At 41.3% G+C, this 22,973-nt stretch overlaps 1 protein-coding gene across 2 annotated transcripts in view; it reads left to right on the plus strand.

Annotated features, from left to right (window-relative positions):
• Window positions 1-1,741: 1,741 nt before the first annotated feature.
• LOC126251814 (solute carrier family 22 member 7-like) overlaps window positions 1,742-22,973 on the plus strand; it is a 91,813-nt gene continuing 70,581 nt past the window's right edge. The window contains exons 1-2 of one of the 2 annotated variants that reach the window (XM_049952458.1): window positions 1,742-1,805; window positions 22,701-22,963. In XM_049952458.1, the coding sequence (XP_049808415.1) occupies window positions 1,785-1,805; window positions 22,701-22,963 (284 nt within the window). In that variant the 5' untranslated portion in view covers window positions 1,742-1,784. The remainder of the gene's footprint in view (window positions 1,806-22,700; window positions 22,964-22,973) is intronic. The other variant, XM_049952459.1, reaches the window with a different exon arrangement.

The raw sequence follows: 22,973 nt of genomic DNA on the forward strand, positions 1-22,973 counted from the left end.
GGGTCGGCCTTCAGACACGCACAGGGAGGAAGAAAGAGAAAGGGAAAACAAAGAAAGGGAAAGGAAAGAAGAGAGGTCTGAAACGCCGGAGCGGAGAAAAGGGTAAAGAGAAGAGGTAAGGAAAAGAGAAGGACAAAGGAAGGATGAAGACATACAAGCAGAGAAGGCGAAGAATGCGTTACATTTACGAACATCCATCTCCGGACGTAGGCACAAACCTTACTCCCACAGGGGGAGAAAGGGAAGGAAAGAGCCAGAGGTGAGGGGAGGGGGGGGGGCGAAGATGGGGGATAGGGAAGGATGCGGAAAAGGAAGGTATGCAGCCCGGAAAGGAAGGAGGGCCACATTAGCTTGGGGTCCCGTGCTCGCTACGCACGTATCCACAAAAGAGTTGTGGACCCCCTGGGGGGTGTACAGCAACTGTCGTCATTCTGGTGGTGCTCTTGTCTCTGCATTGAATGCTCCCCTCCACTTTCGTTACATACTCTATAATGCATCACATACACATTTGTAGCAAATACATTGTTTTCTGCTTTCGTTGACTGTGTGGTTTCATCCTCCATCAGTTGTAGTTTAATAAGCTTTTTTTTCATTTTGTTTTGGAACCTCACACCAAATTACCCAAGTCTTAACAAAAAAATCTGTTTTGCACCAATTATTACAGTTGCTGCTATTAAGATTCAGGCATTGATACTTCCTTTAGAAAACATGTTTTAAGTTTTGTATAATAAAAATGGTTCAAATGGCTCTGAGCACTATGGGACTGCTGTGATCATCAGTCCCCTAGGACTTAGAACTACTTAAACCTAACCAACCTAGGGACATCACACACATCCATGCCCGAGGCAGGATTCGAACCTGCGACCGCAGCGGTCGCGCGGTTCCAGACTTTAGCGCCTAGAACCGCTGGGCCACTCCGGCCGGATTTGTGTAATAAATTCATAATATATTGGGGGTGGGAGGGGGGGGGGGAAGAATTCTGATTTACCTCAACAAAGTAACAAAGTTGTAGTGTTGGAAACAGCACGGAGGTTTGTCTTTGCACATCGCAAAGCCGTATTTATTGAATGGTAATCCTCTTATGTGTAAAAATGAAGGAGAATCCATTTTTACGCTCTTATCCGGTTTAGAATTTGATTAGCTGTTAGCTAATTAAACCGAAATTCCAGTGGTGAGAAATACAAACTGTTGAAGTGTCCCCTTATTTGAAGTACACCCCCTCTTGCCTAAGGAAAGTACAACACGGCATAATTATTGTAACTGTACTGTGACAACACGTCATCTTATTTCGGAAGAAAGTTTCGTTCCTAATGCATGTCATTTAGTATGCATACTCGTCGTGTCGCGTCCGACAGTCCTCATGGTTTTCACTTACGGTACTTTTATTGTTTTCAATTCATAAAAAACCCTCGAATAAACGCTGTCCCATAAATCCGAAAGAATATGACAAAACAGTCTTGTTTAAGGCTTATCTTCCGTTTTTAAGTCCGCTTGTAGCCGTATTAATTTGCATTCAGATTAAGTATAGCTTTCCAGTTGCCTTACACGTTACTAGGAAGGCCTTGAGGACGGTATCTAGCACGACATTGAAGCATACAATAGTCGTGTTGACTCATTAGCGTCAGACACGTCCTGACGTAAATTTTCCACTAATGAGCCTAGGACTTTATTTTCGTCTTATCACCATAACTAGGACTAAGACACTGTGCCCTCAAGCTCTTTAGATTCAGTGTAACACGAGCGGCGGCAGGTACACGAATCCACTGCGCCGAGGCACCTACAGGATGGCTGACGAAGATGTACGAGTATGTTCTAATTTTACTGTAAGCGCTGTAGTTATACTGTCTGTCTATATCTCTGTGTTGTCTTCACTACTTCGTCTCTACACACTTCACGGGAATTAAAATGCGTAACCGAATACTTTTATGTTAGAACGTCACCTTATCCAATCTCTTCGCGGAAAGTACTGGAATGGTTCTACAGCAGTAGAGATGCCACAGTTCTATAAACTTGTGTCTAAGTACACTTGTAAATGTACGAGCATGAGTCGCGTAAGACTTAACACCCCCTTTAATCCGGTGGCGATTGCACGATCGACAAGCGGTTTTCGGCGAATCATAGCGGACTATGGGGCACATACGTTGGTACATGCACAATAATCACAACGTTTATATTGACCGAGATAATGAGGCAAGTACATGTTTTTTAAATGGGACGCTATACATTTTTACTTTTTTTACCATCATTCGAATGCTCTGGAAAAGACGCGTATAATGATGTAACGCATGTTGCTATTGTGATCAAACTTTGCTTAAAAGAGGGCGGATGAGGATTTACCTACGTAGCGTAGGCCGTGCATGCTGCATAGAGCACGGCAACTCGGCCTGCGGGTCGCGCGAGGCGTGTTTACAGTCTGGAGCCGCTTCCGACCGCCTCGACCTTCAATAGTACAATATTTCCCAGCGTCTTTTAAGCGAAGTTTGAATCATATAACAACATGCGTTACATCACTAGACCCGTCTTTTCCAGAGGGTTCGAATGATGGTAAAAAAGTACAGCATTCCATTTAAAAAACATGTACTTGTCTCATTATCTCGGTCAATATATGCCGGGCAGTGTGGCCGAGCGGTTCTAGGCGCTACAGTCTGGAACCGCGCGACCGCTACGGTCGCAGGTTCGAATCCTGCCTCGGGCATGGATGTGTGTGATGTCCTTAGGTTAGTTAGGATTAAGTAGTTAAGTTTTAAGGGGACTGATGACCACATATGTTAAGTCCCATAGTGCTCAGAGCCATTTGAACCATTTTTTTCCGGTCAATATAAACGTTGTGATCATTGTACATGTACCAAAGTATGTGCCCCATAGTCGGCTATGATTCGCCGAACACCGCTTGTCGATATGTGCAATCGCCCCCGGAATAATGGAGGTGTTACGTCTTACTCGACTATGTATGTATGTCTAAGCTTAGCTAACAGTAGCCAAGATTATCAGAGAAATGAAAATATCTGCGATATACATTCTATCGACCTCCGTAGCTGACCCTGTCTAGCTGTAACGCGGATGACTTCGGTTCGGTTCCTGGAACTGCCATGGAGTTTTCGGTGGTGAGAGGACTGCAACGGGCTGCAGTAAGCCTCGTAATGCCAGATTAGAAGCGACTTGAGTCAAACAGTGGCTACAGAGTCAAGAAAGCAAGCAACGGCAAGGAGAGCGGTGTGCCGAACCCACACCTCTTCATACCGCATCAAATGACACGATAGGCGTAGGATGACAAGGCGACTGGTCTGATCCAGTTGACCCTTCAGAGCCAAAATGCGGAGATTTATATATACATCTCGCAATGTGGAATTTTATATTTGGAATTCGGTGAATAGATATAAATCAGTGTGGTGTAAACCAGCCATTCAGTAACATATGTGCGACCAATGAAACTGAAAAAGTAAACAAAGAACAATGTGCCACTATGCAAGTATGAAGAAATAAACCATGTGAGACAAGGATAAGTATGACAGCTACTGCTTCTTACATACTCTGTTACTGTGGTAATTAACGAAATGGACGGAAAGCCAGGGGGATTTAAAATTGTTGAGAAGTATAAGCAGCCTAGTTATCACAGGGTCAACTGAAACCTGGAAGTCAAGGAAGGCAGGATTCGGTTACGATTGTGGACGGGTCCTTAATCAGTTACTACTGGTTCCCTTTTGCAATTATACACATTTATTTTGAAACGGTAATTCCAGACTCAGCAATAAATGAAGATATCACACGTTATTAATGAAAGAATAAACAACTGCGTTATTAATACTGCTTTCAGTGCGTTACGATTTACCAAATGAGCATAAGATACAGAGACAGCAAATAATGTTTTAAAAACAAGGCAATGTGATCCCATTTAGAATTTTAAGGCAAGTAACCACAGTCATGGCTGAAGGCCTTTAACGCCAAGAACGGCAATTGTAAAAAAGTTTAACAAACACATTGTAAAACAGCAATGCTATAGCAAAGGTTAATTTAAAAAGACAGGCAAATGATCACCAAACGAGTGAGACAAAATGATGGCAAACGTGGTATCACAACCATTTAAACCTGCTGTAATGCCAAGAATGGCAATTATATAAAAATTAAAAAATACATACAGTGAAACAGCAAATACGACAGAAAAGGTTAATTCAAAAGGACAAGCAAAAGATCCCCAAACAGGTGAGACAAAATGATGGTAAATTAGGTAGCACAATCATTTAAACTTGCTGTAACGCCAACTATGGAAATTATATAAAATATTTTAGAAACATACAATAAAACTGCAAATGCAATAATAAAACACAAGGGCCGGTCACAGACGGTGCACCAGGAATCGAGCTCTGAGTAAGTCCGGCAAAAAACACTTCTGCGAGCAATGAGATAGGCAGCCGAGAGTTGCATTCACTTCACAAGATGGTAACTCAGACTAGTGGCAGTCTAACGAATGACTAACGACAATCTTGCTGACGCTGCCTGACGTCCAATAAACCAAATACCAAAATGTAAAAATACGCCAAAGCCGGAACCGGCGGTCTGGTCGCAGCCCGCAGAATACTGTGCTTAGAGTGCCCTGAACGAGAAAGGAGTCACTACCACCAGAGTAGAAGAATCGTCAACCAAACTACAATCAAGAAAGCTGTCAAAACTGCATGCCTCACCGGACAGCAGCGGCAAGGCGAGGAAACGTTCACTGCCATTAGATACACTAGCTTCCAGGGCAGGTAACTGGGGCGTTAGCGGACACGAGGCAGGAAAAATACTTCTGACTGAACTTAACAAATAGTAACAAACTGAACGCAATGAATAGTAATTAGAAGTCGAGGAAAGCTAATCAGATCCGCCTCCCCAAGCACTCCACTCACTACTCTTCGCCTAAGCAACACTGCAAGCAGCAACACGAACCAAAGTCACTGGAAAATCGCAAGATCTCACAATGGTGGAGGTTTCTCTACTTGAATCCGAATGCACTCAACTTAAAGCTTGCCGGATCCGGTTTACGACGAGGTCAATCCGGCAGTCCATGCGTGCTGCCAGCAATCCCAGCGTGTTCTGGCACTGTGCGGACCTGGCTCCTCCTGAGTCCCCAACCGAACTGCACACTGATACGACCCAGAAGAAGCACGACGTCGCCCCAAAGATAGGGCCACAGTTACTACATATCGATAATCGCCGCTGCTGCGACTAGCGGACAGGCAACGCTTGTGAAACCAAATGGTGCCAGTCAACACGAGAAATAGACAAACAATCGCAACCACGTCAACTAAAGGATACGGTCTGGCCTCCAACAGGGGAAAGAGAGCGCAATTAAAGTAATGGGACTCAATAGAAACCAATGTAAGAGTTTTCAAGACTGACAGAAATACTTTAGAAGAACTACTGCACTCCAGATAGGAACATAGGCACAGCGTATGCTACTCTTCTAGCTGTATCGCTTGCTGCACTAGCAGCGGTTTCTGTCCCACGAAAACGAGAGACCCACCTGTGCAATGAATGCAAAAACTTACGGACTAACAAACTCAGAGAAAATATGCTATATGCTCAATATGTGACCGCAGAAGCAAACGCATGCTGTGAATACAAATGCACATCCACGAGTTACTAAATTGTAGACACCTACCTCGTGCAGCAAATATAGCGCAGTCTGATTCTGATGAAGTACGTGTAGGACTGAAGATCTCGTCATTTGGAACAATTTATGTCCGAAACAATATGTTCGCTGGCGCTGCACAGCAATGGGAGACAACTTTTTGTATTGGTTATGCCCCTGAGAGGCGACAGGTCGTAGGCACATTGTCGTGTGCTGTTGTCTTGTGTCTTGCCCACAGTCCAGACATCTTCCTGAGACATGTCAATGTGATGAGAACAAATTCCCTCGCTCTAGCTTAGTACTAATTTTAATCTGTATGTAAATAAGAGCAATCGCTGATTGAAGGAGCAAATGGTGTTGCTGTATGAGAAATGGAACAGGTGTTATACCGATTTTAATCAAGAGGCGAGAATCAGAATTCCGTTAGAAGCTGGACATGAGGCGAGCCAGCACGCACCAAGTGGTTGGTAGTTCCGAATGATTACGGACTGAGCCGAGTCTGGATCGGCCAGGGTCATAGTGACTTGCACGGGCAAGGCGGTGGAGAAACACAGCGAAGAACTGAACAAAAACTAAAATGCCATATCCATAGGCGGATATCCTTCCACTTTGGTGAAGGTGATTTTGTCTGACTAGCGCCTTCCGGCAAAGACAGCATAGTTCTGTCGGTAAATAACTAAGGTTAATCAGGAAGCAGAGGGAAAATTTATATGAAGTCGTGAATCCGTAATTCGAGTAGTAAAGAGTCAGTAAGGACGAGTTAACCATGAGCACGTTTAATTTCACGAAAAAGATGTTGGTTGACGTCACAACGGTGCAGCGAGAGGGAAGGGAGGTAGGAACGCCACTGTTACGTCTTTGATTATTGGAGGTGAAATGGATGGTAGGTCTTTGATTATTGGAGGTGAAATGGATGGTTGGGCAGCAACATCGGTCGCCAAAATCTGGGAAATAACCATTGTGTTTTGCTGAAATAGAGCGAGCGTTTGTGAAGTGGTGGCGCGCAGGTTGTGCAACTTAATAGTTGAATTAAAGTGTCACCTGGATTGTCAGAATGACAGAGGTCTAACCCAACGTAGTTCACTTATCAAAGTTTATTCTGGGCATCCACATGGATTCCTTTGGCTCGGTCAGTCAGGTGGGGCGCTTTCTCCTGATACTGTGTTTCTGGCTTGTGGTCAAGCAACGGACAATGGTAAACTGTTGCTTATGGTCGCTACTGTTTCGGATTGTGAGACTTAAGCGGGGCAGGACTGTGTAGTTCTATATCGTTCCTTTGGAAAATATTCTGGCACTGTGCAGGGAAGACTCATGTGGCGAAAACAGTATTATTCTCGAGAGAGCGCAATTGCGATTAGCCAAATTGTGACAAGTTTCATTACAAATTTTTACTGGGTGACAGGTTGTACAAGAGCCCTATGCATCGTGCAGAGGGGCATAGCTGCACGTCTACCATCTAGTGGATTCTGAGGTACATAGTACGGAAGTTGTGTTTGTGAAATTGTATAGGAAAATTTTATAAAGGCTAAGGTGCCTCGAAAATATACGTAACTTGTACTAGAACCTTGTTACTTTCTTTAATAGTGACAGCCGGCCGAAGTGGTCGTGCGGTTAAAGGCGCTGCAGTCTGGAACCGCAAGACCGCTACGGTCGCAGGTTAGAATCCTGCCTCGGGCATGGATGTTTGTGATGTCCTTAGGTTAGTTAGGTTTAACTAGTTCTAAGTTCTAGGGGACTAATAACCTCAGCAGTTGAGTCCCATAGTTCTCAGAGCCATTTGAACCATTTAATAGTGACAAGCACTGACTACACTGCTAACGTGCTAGTAATTCATAAATAGTGATTCATTGTAGCACAGATGCGCTAAGTAAGGACTGTCGTTCATCTCTTCTCCTGTCGGAATGCCGATGTTAGGGCTTATTTTCTTTTTAGCCCAACAAGGAGGAGTACGGTGTTCTCCTTCACAGAGCAGGCCGAGATGCAATGCTGCAATATGGTGCATTAGGTGACCGGGAAACGTGAAAATGGAGCATCAGAAATGACTAATTAGTCATCAGAAATAAGAAATGTGAAGTAGGTAGTAGGGAAAGTCGAAAGTGCCTAGTGATCATTTGTAGAGTGCAGCAGCGGAGAGGGAGTCTACGAGTGCGATGCACTGAAGCACTAGTAGTCGAACAGTTGTTACGGGAGCCGATATGGACCTGCACTTCACGAGAAACAGTTGCAGACGGATCGGACATCGCAGCCTTGGGGAGCTGGCAACAGGTGCCGAAGTGTCGCACAAAGAGAACGACGAGAACTGGAGGGAATCGCCGAAGAGCGGCACAAAGAAGACGATGAGAGCTGGCTGGCGCGGAGTGGGAATGGAAGCAACGAAGCAGCCAGCGCGGTAAGCGCATGCAGCGGCAGCGGGAGTCGACGCTTTGGAGGAATTATCAAAATGTAAGCCACAAACTCTTCTACCAATCGTTGGGCACCTTTGTAAAATTGGAAAATAGAATGGCAGGGCAAGATATAGGCCAGCCTGGGGGGAAAGATCAACAAATGTGTTGACTAGGTCGTTGACATGGATAGTATAAAAAAGAAACTAAAGAGTAGTGTGTTGTTCAATTGAAACATGCATTCAACGAGTGTTTTGCTTGCCGATGAAAGAAAAGTACTGTGGAGTTAATGGAGACTGAACAAAAAGGAAAGATGAAGTAGACGAGACCGATTGAAGCCCTGCTATAGTTGAGGAGTCTCAAAGCAAATCAGAGTCAGTGGTGGATCATATGACCGTAGCAGTACCAGGGGAAAACGAAAACGTATTCTTGCTATCACTGATTGCAACCTTCAAACAGTTTCAGGAGAAATCAGTAAAGATATTAAACAAGATAATGATGAAGTGAGCTCCAGTCTTAAACTGGAAGTGTCAAATATGCTCAGGGAAGTAAAGCGAGATATCTTCGAATAGTCTGATAATTGCAAGTTGTGACTGAAATTGCGAGCAGATACCAAAACACAACAGGCAGTAGATAATGTGGGTATTGATTTGGATAAAGTGAGTAGGTTGTGTACTTCAAGGAGCGAGGATGTGTTAGGTCAGACCACTAAAGAAAATGGAAGGACACGCTACGGTTTATCACAGCCTTACGACTGAGGTGGAAGTGAAACATGTAAAATTTGAGACGAAACTAAATGGTGAGGTGAACAATGTGGGAGCTAACATAAAATCTGAACAAGATGCTAGTTTTCAGTAGCACATCTGTGACATGACTTCCGTATTGATCGCTACTCAGGCAACTTGTGGCTCGTTTCTGAAAGAGGAAGAGGCCCATAATTAATAGGTGTATGCTCGACTGGTGAAAAATACGCAAGAACTTTCTAAGCCGACAGAAGGGTAGGCCTGGTTGCAGCAAGCACTTCAGCAGGAGCAGCGTTTTTCTGCTGGCGGAAGTTTAGTAGTTTTGATGCATAAGGCAGTGTGCATCCTAAAGCGTTAATTCAGGAATTTGATGGTGTGCTGTTAGTGTATTGGACAGAACGGGAGCACGATTCGTATGCAGTGGTGCACTTAAAGTGTGACGCTGTTATTTGGGCCACTGACGATTTTAAGAGAAAGTTTGTAGAAGAATGTTGGTCTGTAGAGATTCTGCAGAAACTTTTAGTAGGCTTTTGGGGAGGAAGTAAAATCAAATGGAGTGTGACACCATAAATCAATTTTGTGACTGGTGGCGGCGGCGCATAAGACATGTAGATGCAGATGTGGCAGTTGAGTTATTCACAACGGGAAGAACGCAAATTGCCATCCTGTATCAGGAAGGAACTTCTCACAGTGCCGTGGTACAAATATGACTAGTATGCAAGATTGTTGGAGAGAATTGAGGGCTAGCATATGTGAGACAGTAATATGCAGTGGGAACAATGCGGGGAAGGCGAATATTGCTCGTATGAATGGGTTGCACTGAGCTGAAGAAGCAGAGCTGTTAAATTAAGGAGTGCCTTGGTGCGGGGTCGACTAGAGGCAAAGAAAGTAAAGGTCCCATATGGCAAACAGGGGTTCACACAAAAGTAAGAGGGGGAAGAAGCAAAAAGGGAAAGAAGAGAGACTACATGACCTAACGTTGGCTGGGAGCGAGATTCACTGGTGGGGACAGCAGTGACAGTAGCTAGAACGACGCTGCAAGTCACCAAGGTTACAGCTGCAGCAAGAGAAGAAGCAGAGAATGGAAGGGGGATGGAAGTGGGGAGGCCAGCGCCCAGGGAACAGAGAGAGCTGCCGAACAGTAGACGGGACTGTTCTCAGCGTGCCAGAGGCAACAGACTCGAAACGCAGGAGGCAGGTGGACCCAGTGAGCTTTTTTTCAGAGACAGCACCCACCAAGACATGGGGCCAGAATAATCATAACATATCATTTAGTCAAAGATCACGGAAGCATGGCATCTAAGAGCAAATGCGGAGTCTGCAGGACCGACAGTAGTTGAAATATCGCCAGTGGGAAACTGGGATCAGTTGAAGTAAAGAAAAGTGTCAGTGAAGGGGAGAGAGAGAGCGACATTGTTTTTGAATTCATGTTTGATGGAGATGCTGAACATGGGTGACCCGTCGGGTTAAATGATGGTGAAATTACGCTCTTGATTCTCACGCTGAGAGAGCTGAAGCCAAGCGAACATGTAAACTCTCACTTTGTGACAGGTTGCTCGAAGATTTTCATTGCTTGCCTATAAATAATATTAAATCTGTGAGTGCCAGAATTGCCCAGAATTTTATCGCACTAATAACAGATTTGTTACAGTAGGATCAATCCACATCCACGGTCGTAAATACTGAGCCAATTGTCGAGGCGCAGTTTGGAAGTGTTGCTTGACAGGGGTTGAAAATTTCGACAACATCTGAAGAGTGCTTGGTTAGTTGCCAGACAAGACAAATGTGACCATATTTCTGGTGTCCCAGTAAAATATATTTTGAGCTTCTGGGAAGGTGTCCAAGGCTGTTTGCAAGGAAGTAATTGTGCCAGTGGGTTGGGAGGGGTAACAGTAGAACATTCCATTCTTATAAGACCTAAATTGACAGTAAATTATTAGTGGTCGTGGCATTACCTGAATGCAAATAGGTGTGAAGTAAACTTTGAAGCCTATGAATTGAAATTTAAAGCAGGCAGTAGAACACTAATGATCCCATTTCTCAATCCTTGAGTTGGTGCACGTAAGTATGAAGTGAGCCAACCACAAATAACTGACCCTTGGAACACTTCTGAGCAGTTGAGCCATGGTCGGCTCGCGCTGATGCCGTTTTTATTTCTGGGCATTTTGTCACCATCGAGTGGCTAATAACTGCTCCCTCAGTTACTACCTGAAAGAGTTGTTTCGCAGGGCAGAGCGGATCAGGTTGTGGAAAGAGGCCAAGATCAGTTACTGTTAGTTACATAATAACACACAACTTTATTCCTCGAAAACCAATGCACAGTTTTCTCTTTAAAACAACAAGGATCAGTTTACGGATGAGGGCCCAAGTAACTTTTCAATAGTAAAGTTCAAATAATTCCTTTTAAAACACAAGGATTTAGAGAAACGGCTCAAGTCCTTACTTAAGTATAATTAAAACATGCTTAAATAATTCCTTTTGTAAGTAGGCTGTTTAGGTTTTTTTAATGGTAACGCCACCTCTGTATGAAAATCACTGGCTGTGCTGTGTGCAGTCTGTGGCTGCTTTGCATTGTTGTAATACTCGCCATTGTAGTGTTAGGCAGCTGGCTGTGAACAGCGCGTAGCGTTGCGCAGTTGGAGGTGAGCCGCCAGCAGTGGTGGATGTGGGGAGAGAGATGGCGGAGTTTTGTAATTTGTCATGAACTGCTATATATATTATGACTATTAAGGTAAATACATTGTTTGTTCTCTATTAATATCTTTCATTTGCTAACTATCCCTATCAGTAGTTAATGCCTTCCGTAGTTTGAATCTTTTATTTAGCTGGCAGTAGTGGCGCTCGCTGTATTGCAGTAGCTTGAGTAGCGAAGATTTTTGTGAGGTAAGTGATTTGTGAAAGGTATAGTTTAATGTTACTCAGGGCCATTCTTTTGCAGGGATCTTTGATAGTCAGATTGCGTTGCGCTAAAAATACTGTGTGTCAGTTTAAGCACAGTCCGGTATAAATTGTTCAAAGGGTACGTTTCATATGGCGACCCTGCCAGGATTCGAACCTGGAATCTTCTGATAGCAACATTGTAAATTGTCACTCATTAGTAGCGTCGTGATAAAAATCGTGTAGCTGTCACATAAACTAACCTCTGTGTCATCTGGTATCTCTCAGAAAGCTCTTTAAATTCAGAATGTATTTTCAAATAAACCAAAATGTTGCATTAAAATCTCATTAGCAGTACTGGTAAATGTTCTAAGTATGTGAGCCTTATAGTCGTTACGTAATCATGCAACAAACAAGCAAGAATGCACACACACAATAACACTGTGTCGTTTGTTCACAATAACAATGCATTCGTAATTTCTGTTTAAATAAGTTCTCTTGGTTCTTGACTGGATATTTAACTTCAAACATTGTTACATGTTAACAGTTTCTTAAGTCTTACAAAGGATACTAGTAATGTAAAGTGAAAAGTTATATGGCAAAGACAAAGTTAAAAAGCAGATTATTTTTCAATAAACGGTTTTACATGTGAAATGTGGTGTAAACCTTTACTCTTCCTAGTACGCAGACTTTCAACTTCAACGCAATTATCATGTGGTATACGTCGGATTCTGTAAGGTCCATTGTAAACTAGAAAGAATTTGTGACTCAAGTGTTTCTTCTTATGTGACAATGAATGAGCTTTAATGAGAACTTTCTGACCAATACGTAATTTCTTTGCATTTGCTTTACCGTGTAGTTTTTTCCTTTTGTCTGCTGCAGATTTTATATTTTTAATAGCCAAATCAATTATGTCTTTGTGTCGAAGTTTACGTGTATTTGGGAAAGGTACAAGCTCTCTGATTCTGTTCGGTGGTTTTTCATTCTTCAGTACAAGAGTAGGTGGTAAAGCAGTGGAGTCATGAGGCATTTCATTCAGCACGTTTTGAAATAAGTGTAAATATCTGTCCCAATGCTGATGCTTTCTGTGACAATAAAGTCTGCAAAGCTTATTGATTTCTTTCATAATCCGTTCAGATGGGTTACAATGTGGTGAGTACAATGAAATAAAAACAGGTTTTAGTAGTAACTTTTGTGGTATAGCTACAATGAGACAGCCTTTTCCGTAGCACAACAATATGTTACAGCACAGTACTTTCTTCATCACGGCAATAAGCGTAATAACTAAGATATCTATTCGCAAAGCATTTCATTTTTGTGTATCGTGAGGTAAGTACATTGAATTGTGCAGAACTTAGCTTTCGGAGGACGATAACTACGACACTTCCACAAAGATTATCTTACAACAAGCACAGTTTAGCGCTACAGTACACGCATTTGAGTGATTAATTTTGTACTTAAAACATTTATTTTTAAAGATATTTGAAGTACAATGATACAAAGGTATTCCGTGACACATTTCATTCCATTGCTGTAATCTGTAACACCTGAGGGTATTATTCATTTATCCTCAGGGGGGTACACGCTTACTTTGTGTATCATGTGTTTGGCAAGCACAAGGAGCCCTAGCTAATATGGTATTTGCTTACACAACTTTACACATCGGTACCATATTTCTCTAACACAAAATTACACAGCTATCTGATTATTTAACAGAGAAACAAACATTTCTTTACTACATCAGTGACAGATGTTTACGTAATTACACAGTTGGATAACTTCACACTTATGAAATTGTATTTTGTCAGTACTTTGTGAACTCTTCATATTTTTTCGGAACCATTGTGATACTATGAGAGCTTTGAATGATGTATTTGGTATGGGATCATGATTTTTAAGGTACGTTTCAGGCAGATGACACTTTTGACATGAGCAGAGAATTTTTTTTTAGGTTTTGAAATTATTGGAGGAAGCTACGACGATTTTGAGAGTTGACTGAGGTGTTATGATGTTATTATTACGATGACTATGTGTATTATGCTGTTGCGGTATGTTTTATGATCAGTAAGCTGATGCTAAATGAGTTATTTGAGTATGCTACGTATCTGTTATCATAAAATATTGAAGAAGTGTCGAAGAATAAGGTAAGGAATAATGAGTAGTGGTTAGGGACGCTGATTTGTGAAAAAGGTTGTTGGAAACCAAGAATCGTACTTTAAGAGTTATGAAATGTGTGTAAATGCATGAATGTATCACAATGCCGACGAAAACGTTTTGAACACTGTTATATTCATAGGATTTTGTTTTTACATATTTGCAACGCTAATTCTTGACCTGTGAAATATTTTTATGTGAGACTGTCACTGTAGTGGAAAATGCTGTCGTAAATATTTCGGTAAGAAAGTTAAGTGACCACCTGCACGTAATGCGTCGTGGGCACCCAGCTGGGCGACAGTCGGCTGGAAAAAAGCCATTAGTGTGGGTCAGCAGCACAAATAAAAAAAAAAAGAGGGAGGCCATTATCCTCGCTATTGACGTTCCTTTGTAGAAAGCATCGCAAAAACGACACGGTCGAACTTGAAAGCATATGATTACACTGTGGAGCTCTTAATTTATGATATTTACTAAATTGCCTAATGAAATGACGAGGAACATTTTTACGTCTATTGTCTTGCTAGTTGAGAGAAATGCCATATGGCTTGCTTTATGTATATATTTGCTCATTTCGTTTAATATCTAGTTTCTAGCTGCACTGCAGCATTGGTTAAAATAAAATTTTATAGATGTACTAATATAAATATTTTCTGTCTACAGATCGAGTAAATAATAATTTTTTTCAAAAAAAAAATGAGGGAGCACAAAAAGACATTTACCTTCACAGGAACTGCAATCATAATTTTCTTTTCAAGTGCTTGGTAATTTCTTTTGTGGAGTAAATCGTGATGCATCACTCTAGTGTTAAGATGTGACATAGGTATTAGACATGGCCATTTTTAGTGTAATATTTTTTTCTGCTTGAGGTCTAGGTTTAAATTTTATTTGCTGCTGCTGTTTGCCAGGCATAGTGCTACTGAATTTTAATTTGTGTTACTCTGCTAAGCCAGATTTATTTTTCTTGTTTGCTGTGCATTGCCTCATATTAGTTGTAATGTGAATTGCTTGGTAATTTAGATTTACTGTAGCTTGCTTTGCAAATTTCCATTTTTTTGTCATTGCTGTTTGTGTTAATTGTTTTGTGCTGCTGCATTGCCTCGTCCCTTAGTTTAATATCAGAGCTCAGTAGCTTTAAGTTAGCTTAAGAGGGGGTAGACTATATAAGAACCTAACTATGGAGAATAGGGAAAGAATGCTTTGAAAGTTATATGAAAACGATTTGGGCCTAAATGAGTATTGTACAATGAGCCATATTTATTATGAAAGAAATATGGTTAGAATACAGAAAAGAGGTACAGATAGGACTTTTTGGGAATAATGATGAACGAAGGGAGATCTCCAAGAACAAAGAAAGTTTTGTTTGCAAAATACTGCAGTAAAACAAACCCTGTCCTTTCCTTGTATTATTCCGCTATATGTTTGTGTACCCTTGGGTATTTATGTTTTTCCTGTATTTATATGTTTAGCTAATAAGATTTATGTTGTAGAATTTTTCAAATACTATGTTATTTTCTTCATAAAGGTGTTTAGACATTATTTATTCTGTTTTGTTTTAATGCTCATGTGTGAAGTTGATGTTTCGAAAGTTATTCTGATCTTTATGTATGTACTTATGTCATTATTTTTGTAACACTGATGTATATGTTATTTCGATTCTTTTGTAAAGCCTGTACTACAAATGTTATCTGTATTGTTATGTGCTTTAATGATGTATTTTGTACCTTTGTTATTGTATTCCTATGTTATAAAATTGTAATTGACACCAGGTCATCAAATTAAGCAACTTGTAAGTTCCATTTCACTGCACACGTTTCTGTTGGTCATGGTATATGGACAATATGTGAGAAGTAGGGACTGTTAGTGTTTGCACGTGTGTTAATAATTCAGCAAGGGACTGGATAACAGCATTGCTGGTTCTAAGGACAATTAAAAAACTTTGTGAGTGCACAAGTGGTGGTTTATGGACTTGCTATATTGTCCGCAAGACTCTTCGATGGTGATTGTGCAACTGCACAGTCGCAGCAGATGGCTGCTGGCCATTTCTACAAGGACTACAGTGCGTCTACACCTTTGCTGACTCACCAGTACCATTATTTCTACAAGGACTGCAGTGGGTCTGCACCTCTGGTGGCCCACCAGTACCGTAATCTCTACCAGGACTACAGTGGGTCTGCTCTGTGATGACCTACCTACCAATCCTCTTCAAAACTTCGACTGACTCTGCTGTGGGTTTGCTCTGTTGTGGCCCATTACCTGTCAGCAAGTCAAGAGTCAGCACTGTCTTTCCGTTGGAAGGACAACACTACTTCTTCAAGACTGCATGGAAATCCACTACTTCTGTGTGCAATTTCTTTTACTAATGAGACTTTGTGAAAAAAACTGTAATTACTATTATGATGAATGATCAGAACTATCTTTATGGACTGTGAGAAAATTTTAGCTTTTGACCAACATTGTATCAATAAGCGTGTGCATTTGATTTCTTTGTTATTGTAATTACGATTATGAAAAATTTTAACAAATATGTATTGCCCAGTGCCCAAAACAATTTGTAAAATTTTTTGTGGGAAGCATGGGGGCTATGTAAGTAGGCTGTTTAGGTTTTTTTATTGGTAACGCCACCTCTGTACGAAAATCACTGGCTGTGCTGTGTGCAGTCTGTGGCTGCTTTGCATTGTTGTAATACTCGCCATTGTAGTGTTAGGCAGCTGGCTGTGAACAGCGCGTAGCGTTGCGCAGTTGGAGGTGAGCCGCCAGCAGTGGTGGATGTGGGGAGAGAGATGGCGGAGTTTTGTAATTTGTCATGAACTGCTATATATATTATGACTATTAAGGTAAATACATTGTTTGTTCTCTATTAATATCTTTCATTTGCTAACTATCCCTATCAGTAGTTAGTGCCTTCCGTAGTTTGAATCTTTTATTTAGCTGGCAGTAGTGGCGCTCGCTGTATTGCAGTAGCTTGAGTAGCGAAGATTTTTGTGAGGTAAGTGATTTGAGAAAGGTATAGTTTAATGTTACTCAGGGCCATTCTTTTGCAGGGATCTTTGATAGTCAGATTGCGTTGCACTAAAAATACTGTGTGTCAGTTTAAGCACAGTCCGGTATAAATTGTTCAAAGGGTACGTTTCACTTTTAAGGCACAAGAATTTAGAGAAACGGCTGAAGGCCTTACTTAAGTAAAATTAAAACATCATCACGGCTAAAGGCCTAAATAATATTTCAGATCAACAAAAGAAATTCTTTAAAAGGCGAGCATTTACGAATTTCGGCTTAAAGCCATATTAAAGAAAATTCAAATTAATTCCTCAGCTGAAAGCCCAATAATATTTCAACATAATAAAAGGGAACCTTTAAAGACAAGCATTTACACAGTACAACGGAAAACCATCTTAAGAACTTGAAATATCTTGACAGTTGAAGTCCCAAACAATTATTCAAAATAATTAAACACAAACCTTAAGATAAGCATTTGCACAGTACAGCTGAAGGCCATTTTAAGAATTCAAGAAGATTAAAGGGAAACCTTACATACAGGAATTTACAAATTACGGTTGAAAGCCACAGATTTTAAAACAAAGGCGGCTTAAGGCCTAAATACAGAGAAAACAAGAATTTAAAATAAAACACAGCGGAAGGCCTAATCTTAAAATATTTCACATCAGGTTTGGATGACGCCATATACTGGACATAGAACAGACAAAATAAATACACGGCTGAAGGCCTGGCACACTACTTGCAACAAAAGAAAATCACAATCACAAACAGCAGAACAGTGGTGCTCAGAAGTGTTCCAAGGGTTGGCCTGGGGAGGAAACTCTAACAACAGTTTAGGTGAGACAGGCAGCCAAGCGTAACACTAAATAATTGGGTGGCAGCACGACCTAGGGATGGCTGAAGAACCAACCAACAACCTAATTAATTCCCTTGCACACGACCAGTGGGACGACAACCAAAAGTATCAGTAACGAGGAGGATCACAGCAGGACTATGTCTTAATAATTGGCCTCTAAACACAGTCAAGGCATAATAACCACTCAAAGAAAACGGAGAACAACATCAAGCTGTCAAACTACATGCCGTGCCAGACAGCATAAATATGACGAAGAAATCACACTGCCGGAAAACTACGCTAACGACCAGGGCAGGTAACCAGAATGTTAACGGCCACAAGGCAGAAGATACTGTAACACCATGGCTCTAATGCTCTACTGATTTATTTTGCCTTTGTCTCATTTAATGTTACATCATTGAGCTTCTGTAAATGTGTGTGATTGATTCGATAACATAAAACTGTATACTGCTTTCTTTATACAAACTTTGATGTCATGATTTGATTGTATGCTGTGTAGCATATCTCTCGTTTAAATGCTTTGTCCCATTTGGAGGGAACAAAACTTACTATATATAATTGTAATTTTGTGTGAATAATTTTTTGTAGAAATGTCTATATGTGCAAATGTTCTGCTTTGTTTAAAATGATTGTTTACTATTATGTAAATTGCTGATCCTCACTTAGGAATCTTAGTAATTTTGTGTATAAGAGGTAGTGTGGTTCCCCTCAGGAACGGAACTGTGTAGCGCGCGCAAATTGTGGTTGGCCTAGGTAGAAAAGGTGGAACAAGAGTCAGTCGAGGACGAGCAGTCAGTCGGGGACGAGCCAGCAGTCGGGGACGAGCTACGAGTCCGTGCACTGCCATGTAAAGGATGCGTATTGTGCTGGTTCCGAGAGAGGCTTTTCCTGCTACTTTCCTATGCCTCAGATGGATGGTTAAATAGCTGGAACTATTCTGGAATTTGTATCTGTCGTCGCCACCAAGAAATGACAGAGTCCAGCAATTCAGTCTGCGAATCCACCTACCAATATGCAGTTGCCACCTCGTTGCGCAATCACTGTAACGTAATACTATAATGATGTACAGTGAAGGATCAGCTTAATGGAGGTGTTATTGTGCTCAAATATAAGGTAATTTATATCTGAATTTATGTACCAACCTTGATTTTTCTCCTCATCATAACACCTCTCAGGTTCCTTTCCGTTTGAACTAAAGTAATCACCGAGTGTCCCTACTGAAAGAACTTTTATGACCAATGTTATGCTAATTAATGCCTCTTGAATTTAGTAAAAAGAAAGTTAAAGTTAATGTGGCAAGAGAGTTAATTTTATGTCTCATGGTAGTAAAAGTGGAAAATTGCATAGTAGGAAATTATATGTTCATGATTACTAAGTGTTTGTCTCTCTTGAGTGCATATTAATAGTAATGTTATAAAGACCATTCACTTTATGTAAGCCTGAAAGTAATAGGGTGTTTCGGTATCTCTTATAATTTTGCAAATAGTTTGTGCTGCTCCAACTGTTAGTTTCAACCTTACCGTAAACATATGAGTGTGTCAGAGTTCATTGCACTCGCGTGTGACCAAGTATAGGTTGTGTTTATCCGTTATAGTTACTTATATGCCTAATTAGGCTGGCGACCGTTTTCTTTATCCGTTGAACAGCGCAGATAGGCAAAATTTTGTTTGGTACTGTTCAAATATTTACGTAATTCTGACTTTCATTTCCGATAAGCCACTTCCGTTAGGTACAACACGGTCAACTTAACAAAATTCCTCCCAGAGGGTAACACTGCTCTGCTGCTTTGTACCATAATTACTGTAACAAACTAATTCTGTTTTACAAACTGCCTCCAGCTTCGAGGTTATGGTATAGCAGTAGCAGAAAGGAGTGTTATACGTGGCTTTTCCGTGACAGGACTATTTGTTCTGTTGCGGCATACTACGTAATAAACCAAACTTGGTATTTCATAGTATAAGCTACGTAAATACGCTATTGTAGTGTTATAATACCTCTGGTGCACTTCACTGATAAATTATAATCATTTCAAAAGTTAAACACCGTACAAGAAGACGGCTGCAATATTTTGCTGACTCCAGCACACCATCATGTTGCTCCGCATGGGAATAGCCAAGGAAGCAACAACCAGCAGTCAACTGCTGTGGCAGTTGAGGTTTCATAACAGGTTCACTGATTACTCAACTCCAGTATGCAGGTTCGGTGGGCCACGACCTTTGCAGCTCTTGCAACGAGTGCCACACGAGTCCGATCGCACGTGCACGCCGCCAGCGGCCCAAGCCTGCCCTCACTCCGCTGAGACTTCCTCGCTGCTCCGTCGCAACCGACCTGCTGCCTCACACACACCATGACTCGGAATACACCAAAGAAGGTACAGCAGCTCTAGTATCGATAAACGCTGCTGCTGCCACTGATGGAGGAAAGTGAGCAACTCATTCAGGTAGTAACTGAGGGAGAAATAAGACACCACTCGATGGTGACAAAATGCCAAAAAGGAAAAACGGCATCAGCGCGAGCCCGCCGCGGCTCACTTGTACCACTCCATTGTTGTTTTACAGTTGTGAGCCAATACCTATTCCTTTATTATTGCTTCATCTAACACAGTGATAAAATGTGGTGTCATATGGCGAAGTGACCAGCAAAAATATAAAATAAACACTGCATTTGACGGTGAAAATGTTAACAATCCATGCTAGACACTGACCCAGATTGCAAACTAGCAGCACAATCCCATGACAAGGCAGTTGTCAACGAGATTCTTAGTAACGGAATAAGTGGCTGGTTGGGATCCAATGGCACTGAGCTGTTTAATGTCTTGAGTTGTTCATTACTATGGAGTAGCACTTCTAGGCACCAACAGATTTGTTGTTGCCAGGTGAAACTACTTTTGTCCAGCCACAATTGTGGGTTCTTTGATTACTCAGAGAAGGTTCATCAAACTAGAACAGATGAAATATTAGTTCACTTTATTACGTAAATGAATAAAAGATTTATTTAACTTTGACACCGATCTTATTAGTGGATTTTCATTAATCTCGGTCTTTCTCCTTGTGTTATTGACTTGAGTAGTCTGTTATTCGTGAATGTGCTTACGTCGTTCGGCCAAGCCTCATGCCTCCGTAGTGTATTTACATTTTGCGACTGCAGTTGCAGCTGTAGCGATTATAAGGCTAAGTAACGACAAAGTTATTTGTGCTCTGTTATAGTTAATAAATTTAATAGTTTTCAACGGTGTTTCGTGCTGTTTGTGGCGAAATAATGATAAATAAACTCTTGGAAACTTTCGCTTACTGTGTTTTTAGAGTTTTCTGTGCATTGAAGTCGTTTAGTAAATTTCGTGCTTTAGTTTTCAGCTGACATTTCTTAGTGTTTCTAGTGAAATATTTCAGTAAAATTTTCATTCAGAATTTTAGCTTCGTTGGGTGTTCCAATGGCTGCTTGAATTTTTGGTTTTAGCTAATAATTTTGTGAAGTTGGTCGGTATTGGTATTAGTTGTGGTTTAGTAGTATTAATACAAATAGTTGCTTTCTTAGTAGAGAGAGAATTTCGAGACCGCTGTTGTTAGTCCTACAAATAGTTCTCCTGGCGTAACTGAACTTAGGTAATGTAGACAATTAGTTTTTTTCAGTAACTGTAAAATTTTACTATGAGTGAGAAGTGTGGGTTCTGTAGTAGGTTTGTGAGTAGTAGGTTACAGTGAGGGATTTTTCAAAGAATTTTCATTAGGGGAATGCAGTGGGGAAGCCAGTGGGCATTCTAGCGAGATCATCTCTTGGGAATGCAGAATCTGTAGTAGAAATAAGTTGACAGAGGAGCAGGAGGCTAAGTTTAGTGCCATTCAGGTGCAGTTACAAAATGCAAAGGAGGAACTAGATAGATTGAAGAAGGTAAATGGTACTGGCGAATGGGAACTAGCAGTTGGCAAGAAGGCTACTAGGAGGAGGATGTATTCAGACAGTTATACTTTGCGGGTCTGCAATAGATTTGATTGGGAGGAGTCTTTTTTAGCTGTAAATGTAGGGAACTTACAGCAGTCCTCAGCAGTTAGGAGGCCTAGGTCAGTTGCAAAGCCTAACACAAAGAAGAAGGTTCTGCTGCTAGGTAGTTCGCACGGTTGAAGTGTGGGCCAGTAGCGGCAGGAAGTGTTCGGGAGTGAGCATCAGATCACCAGAATTGTGAAGCCTAATGCAGGGTTGGCTCAGGTGACTGACACCATAGGGGAGTTACCCAGGAATTTTACGAAGGAGGATCAGGTAGTGATAGTGAGTGGAGCAGGGAACAGCCTTGATAGACATGGGGAATATGATGTAGGTGGTGACCTGGTAAAGATAGCTACTCAAACTGGTGGGACTAATGTGCATTTCGTCATGATCGGCCTCATCTTAATGCGGCTGTTAGGCGAGTTAACATGGGGCTGAGTAGGGCACTGATGGCGGAGGGTATGGGTCACATTTCAGTGGTGGCAGCTGAGTCTACCAGTAGATTGAGTTTCACTAGGCATGGCCTGCACCAGTAGATTGGGTTTCACTAGGTAGCACACTGCGTCTTGTACTCGTCCACCGCGGCGCTCGAGTTCACAGCACCAAGTTTCGACACCTGAAGATGGGCGTATAAGAGACCGAAACCGCTCCTGTTCTAAATAAAAGAACCTACAACTGTAGCGGTATTTTCAACCTCTGGTAAGTAGGTATAACTTGAAACATTACCTACCACTTTGGCAACTGACAAACACATGTTCTTTCCTAAGAGCAATATAGGACGTTGTTATAATTATCCTGTACTAAATACTTCCCGTCTAATACGCCAGAAGAACTTCATTCTTTGGAAACTACTGTTATAAAATATTTATGATTTATTTTTACTTGTGTGCCACTAAAGTTAAGGATTCATTAACTTCATTTTCCCGAAAGGGTTATTTCGTTGTACGTTTGTCCCCATGCCTGCAGACGCAACCAATAGAAAATATAAAACGTGTCAAATAAAAAGCAAGTATGTTTTATAGAACGATGTCGTCGCGAAAATCTTCGGTTTCATTGTGTAAAAATATTCTCGTAGCCTAATTTCGTCTTTACTAAATTTACAGGTTCCCACTGGACAAAGTTTAAAATACGGACAATACTTCAACGAAAAGACCAAGTTCGAGGACATAATAGATAAAATCGGAAGTAATGGAAGGTTTCAAATACGTATGAATATCATCTTCAATTTTTTGGCGCTGACTCTCTCTGCGATGTCCACTTTTGCAACACTGATTGCGCTCACAGTTCCGCCACACTGGTGTCACGTCCCTGGAAGAGAAGCCGTAAATATGACCATGGAAATGTGGAAGAATCTGACTATACCACGGTAAGTCTCA

Source organism: Schistocerca nitens, chromosome 4, assembly GCF_023898315.1.
Source record: "Schistocerca nitens isolate TAMUIC-IGC-003100 chromosome 4, iqSchNite1.1, whole genome shotgun sequence".
In the NCBI taxonomy this organism is placed as follows: domain Eukaryota; kingdom Metazoa; phylum Arthropoda; class Insecta; order Orthoptera; family Acrididae; genus Schistocerca; species Schistocerca nitens.